Source organism: Myotis myotis, unplaced genomic scaffold (assembly GCF_014108235.1).
Source record: "Myotis myotis isolate mMyoMyo1 unplaced genomic scaffold, mMyoMyo1.p scaffold_m19_p_2, whole genome shotgun sequence".
NCBI lineage: Eukaryota > Metazoa > Chordata > Mammalia > Chiroptera > Vespertilionidae > Myotis > Myotis myotis.
In genome coordinates this window covers 113,015,909-113,028,087 of record NW_023416324.1, presented here as the reverse complement: position 1 = coordinate 113,028,087, position 12,179 = coordinate 113,015,909, and the positions used below count along the sequence as shown (strand labels likewise).

At 34.0% G+C, this 12,179-nt stretch overlaps 1 protein-coding gene across 7 annotated transcripts in view; it reads right to left on the bottom strand.

The window, feature by feature from the left end:
• The window catches only part of TSC22D2 (TSC22 domain family member 2), a 60,789-nt gene that overhangs the window by 43,183 nt on the left and 5,427 nt on the right, over positions 1-12,179 (bottom strand). For 2 of the 7 annotated variants that reach the window (XR_004974359.1, XM_036352275.1), the window contains exon 2: positions 2,280-2,351. The exons of 4 other annotated variants lie outside the window; for them this stretch is intronic. Coding sequence is in view for 2 of the 3 variants with exons in the window: in XM_036352275.1 (XP_036208168.1) it covers positions 2,280-2,351 (72 nt within the window). In the remaining variant the exon portion in view is untranslated. Of the gene's footprint in view, positions 1-2,279; positions 2,352-2,405; positions 2,764-12,179 lie in introns of those variants that run through there. One more of the 7 variants, XM_036352278.1, reaches the window with a different exon arrangement.

Below are 12,179 nucleotides of genomic sequence, written 5' to 3'. Positions count from 1 at the left end.
AGATTTCTAGGGCAGGCTTAATGAAAACTGGCACAGGACTTAAAAGCTTCCCCTACCGAAAATGATTTCCAAGACTTTATAAATAGGAGACTTACATAGGCAAATTTATACCTCAAAGCAAGTAGAAGATAAATACTGAATGATTCTATTAAATACTTACTTGCCAAATTAGTTGTAAAATTTTTTAAAATTCAAAATTTATAATAGTAAAAAATGAACAAGACACTTTGGTGAGATCTAATACAAACAAGGTTAGGAAAAGTTATATATAATATTTTTTAAAGCTTAACACATACAAATCTTCAACCCCTGTCTGCAATGAAAAAGAATAAATAGTCCCACAATACTTTTTTAGCTAATTCAAAAGTCTAGATATCTGCCAAGTGAAGTGGTAGATGTTTTGGAACTAATAAAGCTAGCTGCTACTATTCTTCTCAACTGAAAATTTAGTAAGTTGGATAAAAAGTTAAAAGGAAACCACTGGTCAGTTTCTACCAGGTAGGACTTGTAGCCTCAGTACCAACAGGCCAATTTACATTGAATATAGCTGATCTAGAATATGAATTCTGATTATATTTTGGTTTTAACATACTATAGACAAGTATCCGTTAACTTTGTTGGCTCTGGACAACAGGCTCCAAGGAGAAGAGAATATATTTTAACCCATGAGAAACTACAGATATAGTAACTTGCCTCATTTCTGATACCTTAAATGTTTCTGGTATCTAAAATCAAAACTAGATAAGGAGCATTTAGCCATGATAACAAATGAAAAGCAGGCAATTTCTATGGTTGTTTTATAATGAAACAAAAGAAATCTTTTAGTATTACATACAAATTATATTTAAAAAAAGCTCAAACCTTTCTACATTGATTTGATGAAAATAGATATCTTTCATATTGATGTCATGGCAGCTCACAAAAGTCAGTTATTTGAAATAAATTATCATACATGTGAAAACCATTCTTACATTTCTATATAGAGTGCTATTCTTCCTTTTTCTAAGAGAAAAGTATAAAATATACACCAAAGTACTCACCCTGGCTGGCTACATCTTGCAAGCCATTCGAATGATTAAACCTTCATGCTGTTTCATGCCACAATTTACATTTATGCCTTAACTTATTGCTAGAGTGGAACAATTTTACTTATTTATTTTAGCTGAACAATTTAAAAATGAAATTTATAAACATGGTACTATAAATTTTAAAATGTCTTGTTCTACAAGTAACTATTTTAAAAACATTTTTAGTAAAGTAAGGAACACATCACAAAAAAGACAGTTTGTTAGAAAATTTCTCTCAAGTGACACACAAAGCAAATCAAGCCAAATAATTAGAAGACTGTTACCATTTCTAGGCAATGTAGACCATGTCTTAACATGACATGTTAAGCATGACATGCACTTAGCAATACTCTTTTCAAATGAAAGAGATGGAGTTAAGTCCATGAGTGTTATCCAAACTATGCCAGAGGACACAAATGCGTTGCCAGGCAGAATTGAAAGAACTTTACAAAGCTTTGTGAGAATTTTAAAAACATTTGCGCTCAACTTCTTTTAATTAGACACAAAATGATGGAGTGCTAATAAACATTTAGCAAAATAACTCAACAGAGCATATACTACTTAAAATGTGTATTACGCAGAAAGATAAACCAAAGTAACTTTTACCATAAATGAACTTGACTTCATTCAATATTTTTAAAAGTTAAAAGTAAAATGTACACATTTCTGTAAGAAAACCGTTTTAGGGATTTACAAAACAGTAATGCAGATCTAATGAATTCTAGCCAACAAGCTTGATGGTAAAGTTTCTAGCCAAGAGTTAAACAATGACTACTATTTTGATTCCTTGGTTTTGTCCCTCCTCCAATTTCTTAATATAAGATAACATTTTGCTTTGAGTCACTAAGGCTTTTACAGAGAAATAAAAGTAGCACAAAATTAAAATAACTGTAGGCACTTTATTTTATAGAATATATTTTAACATTAAAATACACAAGGGTAAGTAAATATTTCATATAATAAAATTCAATAGAAAATGTAAATCCTTCCAAAAATAAATATAATTAAAAGTTCAGTAAGAAGAAATGTTTATATCCTATATAAAATATAGACTGTCCTTTTGGTTTATTTTGCTGCTTTGTCCCATGCTAAATACATGAGTCGCCCTCTAAAATAACAAAGATCAGTTTTAGTGATGAGAAACCAGTTCAGTGCAAAGCAATTCATGCATACACCTTTGCATGTACACATTCCATATGTGAGTATTCATACCTATCCCAGAGGTTCTTTGATTCCTGAAACGTGTTCAAATGGAACGCTTGGTAGAAAGCAGTTGAAGGATTCCTGTGAGATCCAAGAATTGGAGATGAGGTTGAGAAAATATAGTAAATTCACTACTTTTAAAAAAAAGATGGAAGATTTTAGATTTTTAATACAGTGTAACCGCTTCAAGAGAGAAAGGGAGGGAGAATGAGAGCCACAATAAGGTCGCTTAAAAGCATTCTGAGCCCTAGCTGGTTCAGCCTGTGGACTGAAGGGTCCTGTGTTCAATTCCAGTCAAGGTCACATCCCGGGTTGCAGGATCGATACCCAGTAGGGGCGCGCAGGAGGCAGCTGACCAATGATTCTCTCTCATCACTGATGTTTCTATCTCTCTCTTCCTCTCAAATCAATAAAATTTTTTAAAAAAAGCATTCTGAAAGAAATTAAAACTGCACAAAAATCCAGCAGACCCAGACAATTCAGGATCACAGTTCTAAAAGAAAAGGGTAATAAAAAGTCAAATCAAATATTAGCTAGTGCTCAATTATGTTTGTGGATATATATATAACCAGTTCATTGCCTAATCAACACAACCCTTTATCAGATACCTTCATAAATCTCTATATGTTTAGCAGTTTAATAAAGCTGTTGTGATGTACATGTAAAATAAGTTGTACCTTCATAATACAAAATTCTTCATAGGATCTATTTGATAGGGTTTGATGATGAATGAGTCCTTTTCTAGGTTGGACTTAACAAAATTTTCACCTTCAGAGTCTATTTATTTATGTGTGGTTTCTCTCAGGTAGGGCAAAAAATGGTGCTGAATTGTATGATAGCTTTCTAACTTCTAGCATTTAAGGGGTAATAGTTTGTGCATCTCAATTACCTTCCATCTTTACTATTCCCTAGGGACACTTTCCCTAGCAGTGGTCGGCAAACTCATTAGTCAACAGAGCCAAATATCAACAGTACAACAATTGAAATTTCTTTTGAGAGCCACATATTTTAAACTTAAACTATATAGGTAGGTACATTGTTATTAACTTAATTAGGGTACTCCTAAGGCTTAGGAAGAGCCACACTCAAGGGGCCAAAGAGCCGCATGTGGCTCTCAAGCCGCAGTTTGCCGACCACGGCTAGGGCTATTAACTACAGAGTCTTAACTGATAGGCTCATCTGGGCAAGCTCCCAGCAAGCATGATCCACCTCACATCTCAGGAACGGCTTTTCCAGAGACTAAACTTTAATTTTTATTGATTTCAGAGAAGAAGGGAGAGGGAGAGAAAGATATCGAAATATCAATGAGGAGAATCATTGATCAGCTGCCTCCTGCATGCCCCACACTGGGGATCAAGCCCACAACCTGGGCATGTGCACTGACCAGGAATCAAACCGTGACCTCTTGGTTCATAGGTAGGTACTCAACCACTGAGCCACCGTGGCCTGGCATGAGACTAAACTTTTGACAAAACTGCTCTTACAGTTCCCCCCCAGCTCAGCATATTTCTAAAGTCTCTCCCATCCCCAACCTGTACTTTAGGGAACAAAAACTTGAGACATCACTTCTAAAATTCTTGATCCATGCTGTAGCAGAATAACAGCAGCATGCTAAGAATATGAGTGATTATATACTTGACACTAACTGTTCTACATTTATTAATTCAATTCTACAACAGCCCTAAGAGTAGGTGCTATTACTATTCCCATCTCACAGATAAGAAAACTGGGTCAGATAGAAGTAACTTGTCTTATGTCACAGAGTTAGTTAGGTGGCAATCTGGTTCCAGAGTTCATACTCTTAAATCACTATGCTAAATATATAGCAGAATTAAATTTTAACCTCTCTAGGTCTGTTGCTTTATCAGTTAAATAATGCAGTGATTCATATGTAAAGACTATATAGAAAGCTCCTGGTAGACAGTCAATGCTTAATAAATGACAGCTATTATTTTGTCATAAAAATGAGGTTCAGATACAATATGACATTTCTGAGACCCTAACAATTACCTTAAGAGAGTCTCTGCAGTAGTAGTACAATAAGAAAACTATTTCCAAGTTCTACTAGAATAGCAATCAAATATCAATGATCATCAAACAAAATAATAGAATTCCATGACTTCAAAAATCAGATTAAGACCCATTGTGTTATCTACTGAATTAAAAACACACACCGCACCACCATTTTTAAAAGGCATTTAAAAAAATTTAAACGGTAGGGTACCTCTTAAGATGATCTAAAACTAGGAAAGGTAGACACACACCAGTTGCCAGAGTGTCACCAAAGCAACTATTTGATTAATTAGGAGTCTTCAGTATGTGCACTTCTTTTTGCTTGTCCTACTTCAACTCCTTTCTATCCTTTCAACCTTTTATTTTTCTCTTGACTAGGTCTAAGGCAATCAAAGGCACTGATTAGATATCAAGAAATGATTAAGAGGCTGCTAACTACTGTTTATTTAATAGCTTGTATCCTCTCAAGATATATTTGCCAGGCCTCTTTTTTCCACTGTACTTAGAATTGGTCTGCCAAATTAAATGAAAGCCAACTGAATCAATTGAAAACTCAATTTGGCTTTTTCACAAGGCTTACCCAGGACTTGTGAGCAAGTATACATGGGAGCAAGTATGCTATTCATACAGGTTTGTTTGGGAGACCTTGGGTTTAAAATAAACAGGTTGACTTAAAAAAGGAAAGTAGTAAATACAAGAGAATAACAAAGAGTAAACTTGGAAGTTTATTCTGCAAGTCTGAAATTTAAAATTCATTAAAGAGTATTTACAATATATTTATAAGGATAACATTCTTTAAAAGAAATTCAGATACTGACTTTGGAAAAACATACATGTATTTAATTTAAATAAAATTCACATGCCAAATAAATTGGTTTTAAATAGTCATATGATTTAAGTTATGAAATTCCAGTATTTTTACAACATAAACTAATAATGAAATGTTCTCATAAGTCAAATGTAGAAGTGAAAAAAGATCTTATCTGTCATTAGTCTTGGGGTGAGAAAAGAACCTGTGAAATAAAATACTATAAATCTGGGGTGGGGAATGTCTGGATTGCGGGCTGTATAAGGCCCGAGAAATTACTTGGTCTGGCCCTGCCAAGGCATTAGGGGTGAATTAATTAAATGTTTGGCCAAATATAGCAGGCTAATTTTTTAAAAAATAATTCTTTATTGTTGAAAGTATTACATCTGACCCCCTTCTCCCCCATTAACCCCCTCCAGTCCGCTAGCAAGCTAATTTTTAAGGTGATAATTTTTGTATGGCCTGTGAATAATGTTATAAATATCCAAATGGCCATTGGCAAAAAAAAAAAAAGTTCCCCACCCCTACTATAAATGAACCTAAGTGTCAGAACGAATACAGTGAGGTTGCTAAAGTGTGCAGTTAACAATCACCTTCTACATATATTCAAAATGAAAAAACTATATGAAGTCATACAATCTATGTACACCAGAAAAACTTAGTATATTCCAAGGATAAAGACAGTAGTATAACATGAAATTTTGGGTTTGTGGAATATTTTAGCTGGAGTGTTACCCATTATCTGAGGGATTTTTAGCAAATTTAACAAGAATTAGTCTCAAAACATTGATTAACAGGCACAGATTAAAGGAGTCAAGTTTGTGAAACCTTAGTTGACCAAGAATTTCAAAAGAGCCATTTGTAAATAGACAGGCCTGATCATTTTTCAAAACCAATGAACAAAGTATATTCTTTTCTCTCTTACTTTATATACTAAATAGTCTGTCATGTTAATTTCCAAGTTTACAAAAAGTAATACATCAGAAAGCTGACTCAAATGTGACATTTGTCTACTTGCTTTACTAAGGTACTACCTTTGTAGGGTAATTAATTATAACACAGAGAAAAAAAAATACATATATACTATACCTCAAAACTAAGCTACAAAAATTGTAGAAGTTTAAAGGATGAAGTACATACATGAGCCCAGAACTCAGCAAATTTCTTCTTCTCTTATGTCAAAACTCAACTTTAGAGATCTCTAAATAGAAACCAGGGAAATAAAATAAGCAGAGGACCACCTCCAACATTATCATCTAGGGATTTTAAATGATTAAATACATCCTTCAGGTGAAGGGTTACAATACAACAGATCAGTGGCTACAGGTTTTTCCTTCCTCCTTACAGTCAGCAAAGCAACAACAACAACGACGACAACAACAACAATAATAATAATAAACTAACTCTGGGAATATCCAAGAGCACTGGCTTTGGAGTCAGAGGCCCGAGTCTGAATCTATGCTTTGTCACTTAATATCTATGAGACTCAAATCCTCAGAGCCTCAGTTTTTTTAATTCATAAAAAAAGGGGTAGAAACACTTCCTTAGAGTTGCTTAACAGATCAAATCACATAGGGCCTAAAACAAGCTTGGTTTGTGTTTTAATATAGAGTTAGTTTCCAAGGCATGATGTAATAAAAATACTTTTTTGGTAGACTATCTTAACATATACCAAAATATTTCATCATTAAGGTAATACTGAGGTAAACAAACTACTTAAGGTAAACAGAATACTTAAGCTAGAGCTAGGTATACCAAGCTATTTAGTATTTTCTAATGAATGAGAATCTTGACTTCTGGGACTCAGAGCTCCCCTAGGATTTCCTTATACACAATTTTATTACAAGATTTTAATTAAAAATAGAATACTCACTGAAAAGTGTACTGCAATGGGTTCAAGATACATACTACTTTAATAATAAAAGCTTTAAGAAACATCTTCAACAGCAACCATACACTTATGACAAAAATCTCAATTTCTTACCATGACATTTTAGCCCATCACTCTGGTTCCTGTCAAATTAATCACATCATTTCCCAAATCTGACATAGTCTCACTCGTCCACACTATTATACAAACTGCTTTTTCCCTCTACTTGGAAAATCATCCCCTTCTTTTATCAGTGGCCTAATATAAATGACCCTTTTAAGATTTAGTTCAAGAGTTAGCTTCAGAAGAATGCACAGGTAATAATAGGTTGCTTCTGAGGGCAGAAACTGGGTAGCTAGAGGAGAGAGATGTCGGAGACGCTTTCAATTTATACTCCTGTACATTTTGACTTTTAAACTGTATAAATATATTTATTACCTATGCAGAGAGTAAATTAAACTGTAAGTCAGTCTAATTACTTCCTCCCCACACCAAATTGACATACGGATATCCTAAATTGTTTCTATTAGCACCTTATATTTACTATTTTCAGACAGCCTGATATCTTTAAGAACAGAATAGTCCTATTTCTGTATCCCAGTACGCAGACTCAGAGAGCACAAAGATAGTTGAATGACTGATATATCTATCATTGCTTTAAATGTCTTCTTGGGTATTCAACCTACTTACTATTTGTAAATTTCATTTTTTTAAAAAATTCTCTTTTTAATTCTCACCCAAGGATATGTCTTGATTGATTTTTAGAGAGAGGAAGGGAGAGAAACATTGATGTAAGAAACATCTATCGTGTGCCTCTGGTACACACCCTCACCAGGGGTCAATGCCCTGCCTGGGAATCAAAACCGAGACACTTCCTTATACAGGACGACACTCCAACCAACTGAGCCACAACACCAGGGCTGCAAATGTCATTTTTTGGTCATACAGTAATCTGGTAGTAGGGAAAGGGTTTGACAAGGGGAAGGCTTAAGTAGGCAGCTCTATTATGAAATATGTCTAAATGTATGAACTCACACATAGAGAACTTAAAAAAACCTGACCAAGTCTCAAATTCTAATTTTACCAATGAGGAAAACTGAGAGATATTAAATGACCTGACCAAAGAAACCAGCTAAGTGGTAGAAGAGCCAAGATTACAACATAATTAGCCATACTTCTGGCCTAAAACATTATCTCCTCTTCTGATTACATCCATACCATGCAATTACACTTTCAGATTAAAACAGAAGACTCTTGGTATGATTTGTAGATGTCAGAGGTGATCTGGGAGGGCAGTTAGGACACTGAAATATTGACATTTCTATAATGTATGCTTGCCATGCATACCGACTTAATGTTATGAACAGATTGTTCACAAATTGCATAACTTATTTAATTCTCCCAAACTCTCAAAGGGGGAAACAAGAAGCTTAGAGGGCTATAGCTCAAGGACAGATGCCTCAAGTATGAAGGAAGTTGGATTTTGTCCCAGGCATATCTGACTCCATTTTCTGTAATGGTCAGTCATATAATATGCTAATGCTATAATTAAACACACCATTGATTTTCTTTGAACAACAGCTTCCCTCTCCTTTTTTGTTTTGTTTTCAAAGTCTAGGTAGACCATATACCAAGTAAGGATTTGTTCTGGTTTACACCTTACAAAACCATTAAGTAAAACTCAATTTAAAGTCTACTTTCTAGTTAGCTTTAAACTTTGCTTTGGGTAGCCCTCATTCACAAATTACATAATCTACGTGTGTGATAACGAAGAGGGATAGCCTAAAATATTAAAAATAACATTTAAAATCCACCAACAGCATTTATAATAATCGACATATTAATCAATTTCTCTTCTATCTATCAATAAACAGTCAAATTTTAGTGAAAGATGGGAAAGGAGGCTTTACGCAACTTAACATTCAAACTTCACTTATGTGTCTTGCCTACTCTGATTAATATATATTAGCAAGGCATTTACTAATAATCTGTGTCCTAGGTGATTAAAATTAACTCAATGACCTGCAGAATTTTCACATAACCATCATATGTAAATGTACAAATTAATGGATGAGAGTTCATTTTTTTTTAAAATAGATGTTAGCTTGAGTACAAAGAAAACTAAAAACTTGTATCTGATTCTGGGCATTAAATTTGAAAGGTAAGCAATCCAAGTGGCATAGGTGAAATTTAATTCACCTGACTTAGAAGTAGAAATTATACACATACCTTTTACAGGTAAAGCAGATAATCAATATACCTTTAATATTATCAGTCAAATCTAAAGTGTATACATTACCATATATAATAAAAGTCAGGCAATGATTGGTTACTATTGGTTACTATTCCTAAATCTTTATGAAAGAGTCCCAATTTTTGTCTTAAGAATTAAGATTAAGAATATAACAAATAGGAGTGGATCCAGAAACATGGAAGCATGGAACAGAGTACAGAATCTCAGCAGGAAGGTGGGGGTGGGTGGGTGGGAGGTAATTAACCAAAGACCTTGTATGAATATATGCATAACCCATGGACACAGACAATAGGGTGCTGAAGGCCTTGGGGGGATGGGGGGAGGGAGGAGGTACTGGAGGGGGTCAATGGGGGGAAAAAGAATATAATAAATATTGAGTAATTTGGTATGTTCAAGAATTGCTGTGGAAAGACCTAAATTCTAACAATTCAGGTATGCATATTCTTTGTGGATGTAGTAATTCATATTATACCATCTAATCACAAGTCCACCGGTTTAGTATTTAAAACAAACTTGAATGATTTATTCCAATTCAAGAACTGTGTTACATATACTCCTTTAATACTGTCCCTCAATTACTTAGGGTACATATTCATTCAGGCTACATTTAACCAGACCTGTTAAGCCTCTCTTCCTCATACTCAAGAGTAATGAAATTAGGAAATAAACAGTTTCTGTTCAGAAAAGGAAATGCATACTGGTTAAACAATTATTAGAAGGAATTAGATCATGGTTCCTCAGTAGAAACAAGTGTTCCTATTCCTTCTGAGATCACATTTCATGTCATTTCACTATATTTTCTGTCTTGGTTATCTGCAGTCACTCTCTACCCTCACATCCCCACCCCCCCTCCCCACTGCCACCCTTTCCCCCAAGTTTCCCATTTTAGGAAAGAAAAGTCAAGATCCTTTTATACTTCCCTAGCAACCATTCCTCAAGAAAGAGATTCATTTTGGTTTCTTTACCACAGGTGGGGCTGCTCTTTGCTACTGGAGGGCACTAGAGAGCAGGACTGCTTTCAATCTCCTTTGGTAAGGAGAAAGACTAAACGCCACTCCAAATTAGCAAGTACCATATCCATAAATCCAGTACCATGTTTTACTATTTCCAAATTAGTGCTATCAAAAGATTGGTAGTAAATTTATTTTCAGGAATAAGAGAACATATATACCCCACTTCCAGTACTATAAAAAATGACTTCTCATAAAAGCAATTAAGTTCACGATACACTCCTTCCCCTGCAAGGAAAAAACAGGGGTAACTAAAATAGTTACTTCGAGTATGTCTTATCCTCACACATACAAGCCCATGTTTTCTCAAGAGTTAATCAATGTTCAGCCTATATGATTTAGTCCACACAAACTTTTAAACAATGTATGTATCACTGTGAATTAAAAAGGCCATATTCCTTCTCATACAACTCTTGGTTTTGTGATCATCAGCCTTTCTGGAAATCAATGATAATTTCCTTAATTTTAGTCATCAACATGGCACTCTGATGAAGGCATCATCAGTTCTTAGTAAATAATATGTCACTCATCACATGATTTTACGCTTGGATTACAAAATCCTTGGTAAGAGTACTTCGATACTTAGATAAATATAGATGGCATCTACTATGTGATTTAAATATCAACCGAAAAGCTGGAAGGGCAAAATTACCTCCACAATTTAATATAGATAAAGAAAAATAAGCTCTAAGTATCTATAGAGTTATAGTTCTGCCTCCTAATATACATTTACATATATATGTCTAAAACTGTACAAACAAAATTTCTATTTATAATACATACCAGGACACATCACTAACCAATTACAATTTATAATACTTTACCAGTAATACATAACTAACTACACAAATAAAACCATGAACAAGATATAGAGATATTTGCCACTAAGGAATCCTTACAATCATGTTTTTGTTGTTGTTTTTTTTTTTAAATAAATATGTAGAAGTTTATTGGAAGCATATACAAACTCCGTCTGGGCAGGGGTGCCCCCAAAGGGGACCCCTTGGGGAGGGGCCCCAATGGGAAAAGCCTGTTCTCTCTTTCTAATAGGAAAACCAATCTAAAAAAATGTGTTTTGTGTCCCTTTGTCTCTGGTTTATATATTCTGCAGTTCTTTGTCTGAACCTGACCCTTCTAATTGGACCCTTCCTTGATTGAAGACTTACAATCATGTTTTCAACAGTGTTTTGGTTGCAGGTGACAGTTCACAATTGCAGCCATTCATAAGAGTTCCTGGAATGTGGCCTACAGAGTTCACATTGGTCAGCTATCTATGGAAAATTATCTGTACTGTATTCGTTTTCAAAAAAGGCCAGTAATATTCTGTACCTCCCCCATTTACTAAAAAGGAGCCTGTTAAGTGTACAGGTAGTTTAAACAAATTTTATAACTTTCACTGTAAAAATGGCTACACATTTTTCTATGATTATTTTCAACCATCATTATATCCTCTAGTTTATACAAAATCAATTTGATGCATCTCAACAAATGATCATATGCCTAATGAGAAAAGCTAAAATAATAGATTAACTTTATGGTAATAAGTAATATATGGCCAATGGGCAACGTTAACCAAGAACTTTAAGGTATTTTCTTACTTTGCATAAACAAACATCAGCTCTTTTAAAGGTATGATAATATTATGATGTAATAACATAAGGTCTTTTCTGATTCGTTAAAATAAATAGTCTCAAAATGAGCCAATACGGAGAGCTTTGTATTAGTAATGGAACCAAAATGACAACATAGAGTTTTCAATATATCAACCAAATCACCTCAAACATTTTTGTTAATCTTCCATTTTCCTTCAACATTTTTTTAAAGCAAACACCTTACAAATACTTTCTTATGATTTGAAATTTGTTTCAACCTATTCATAAAATTTAAGTCATAATTACTCAAGACTTCTCACTCCATTTTATTTTACATTTGAATGACTGTAAATAAAATTGTA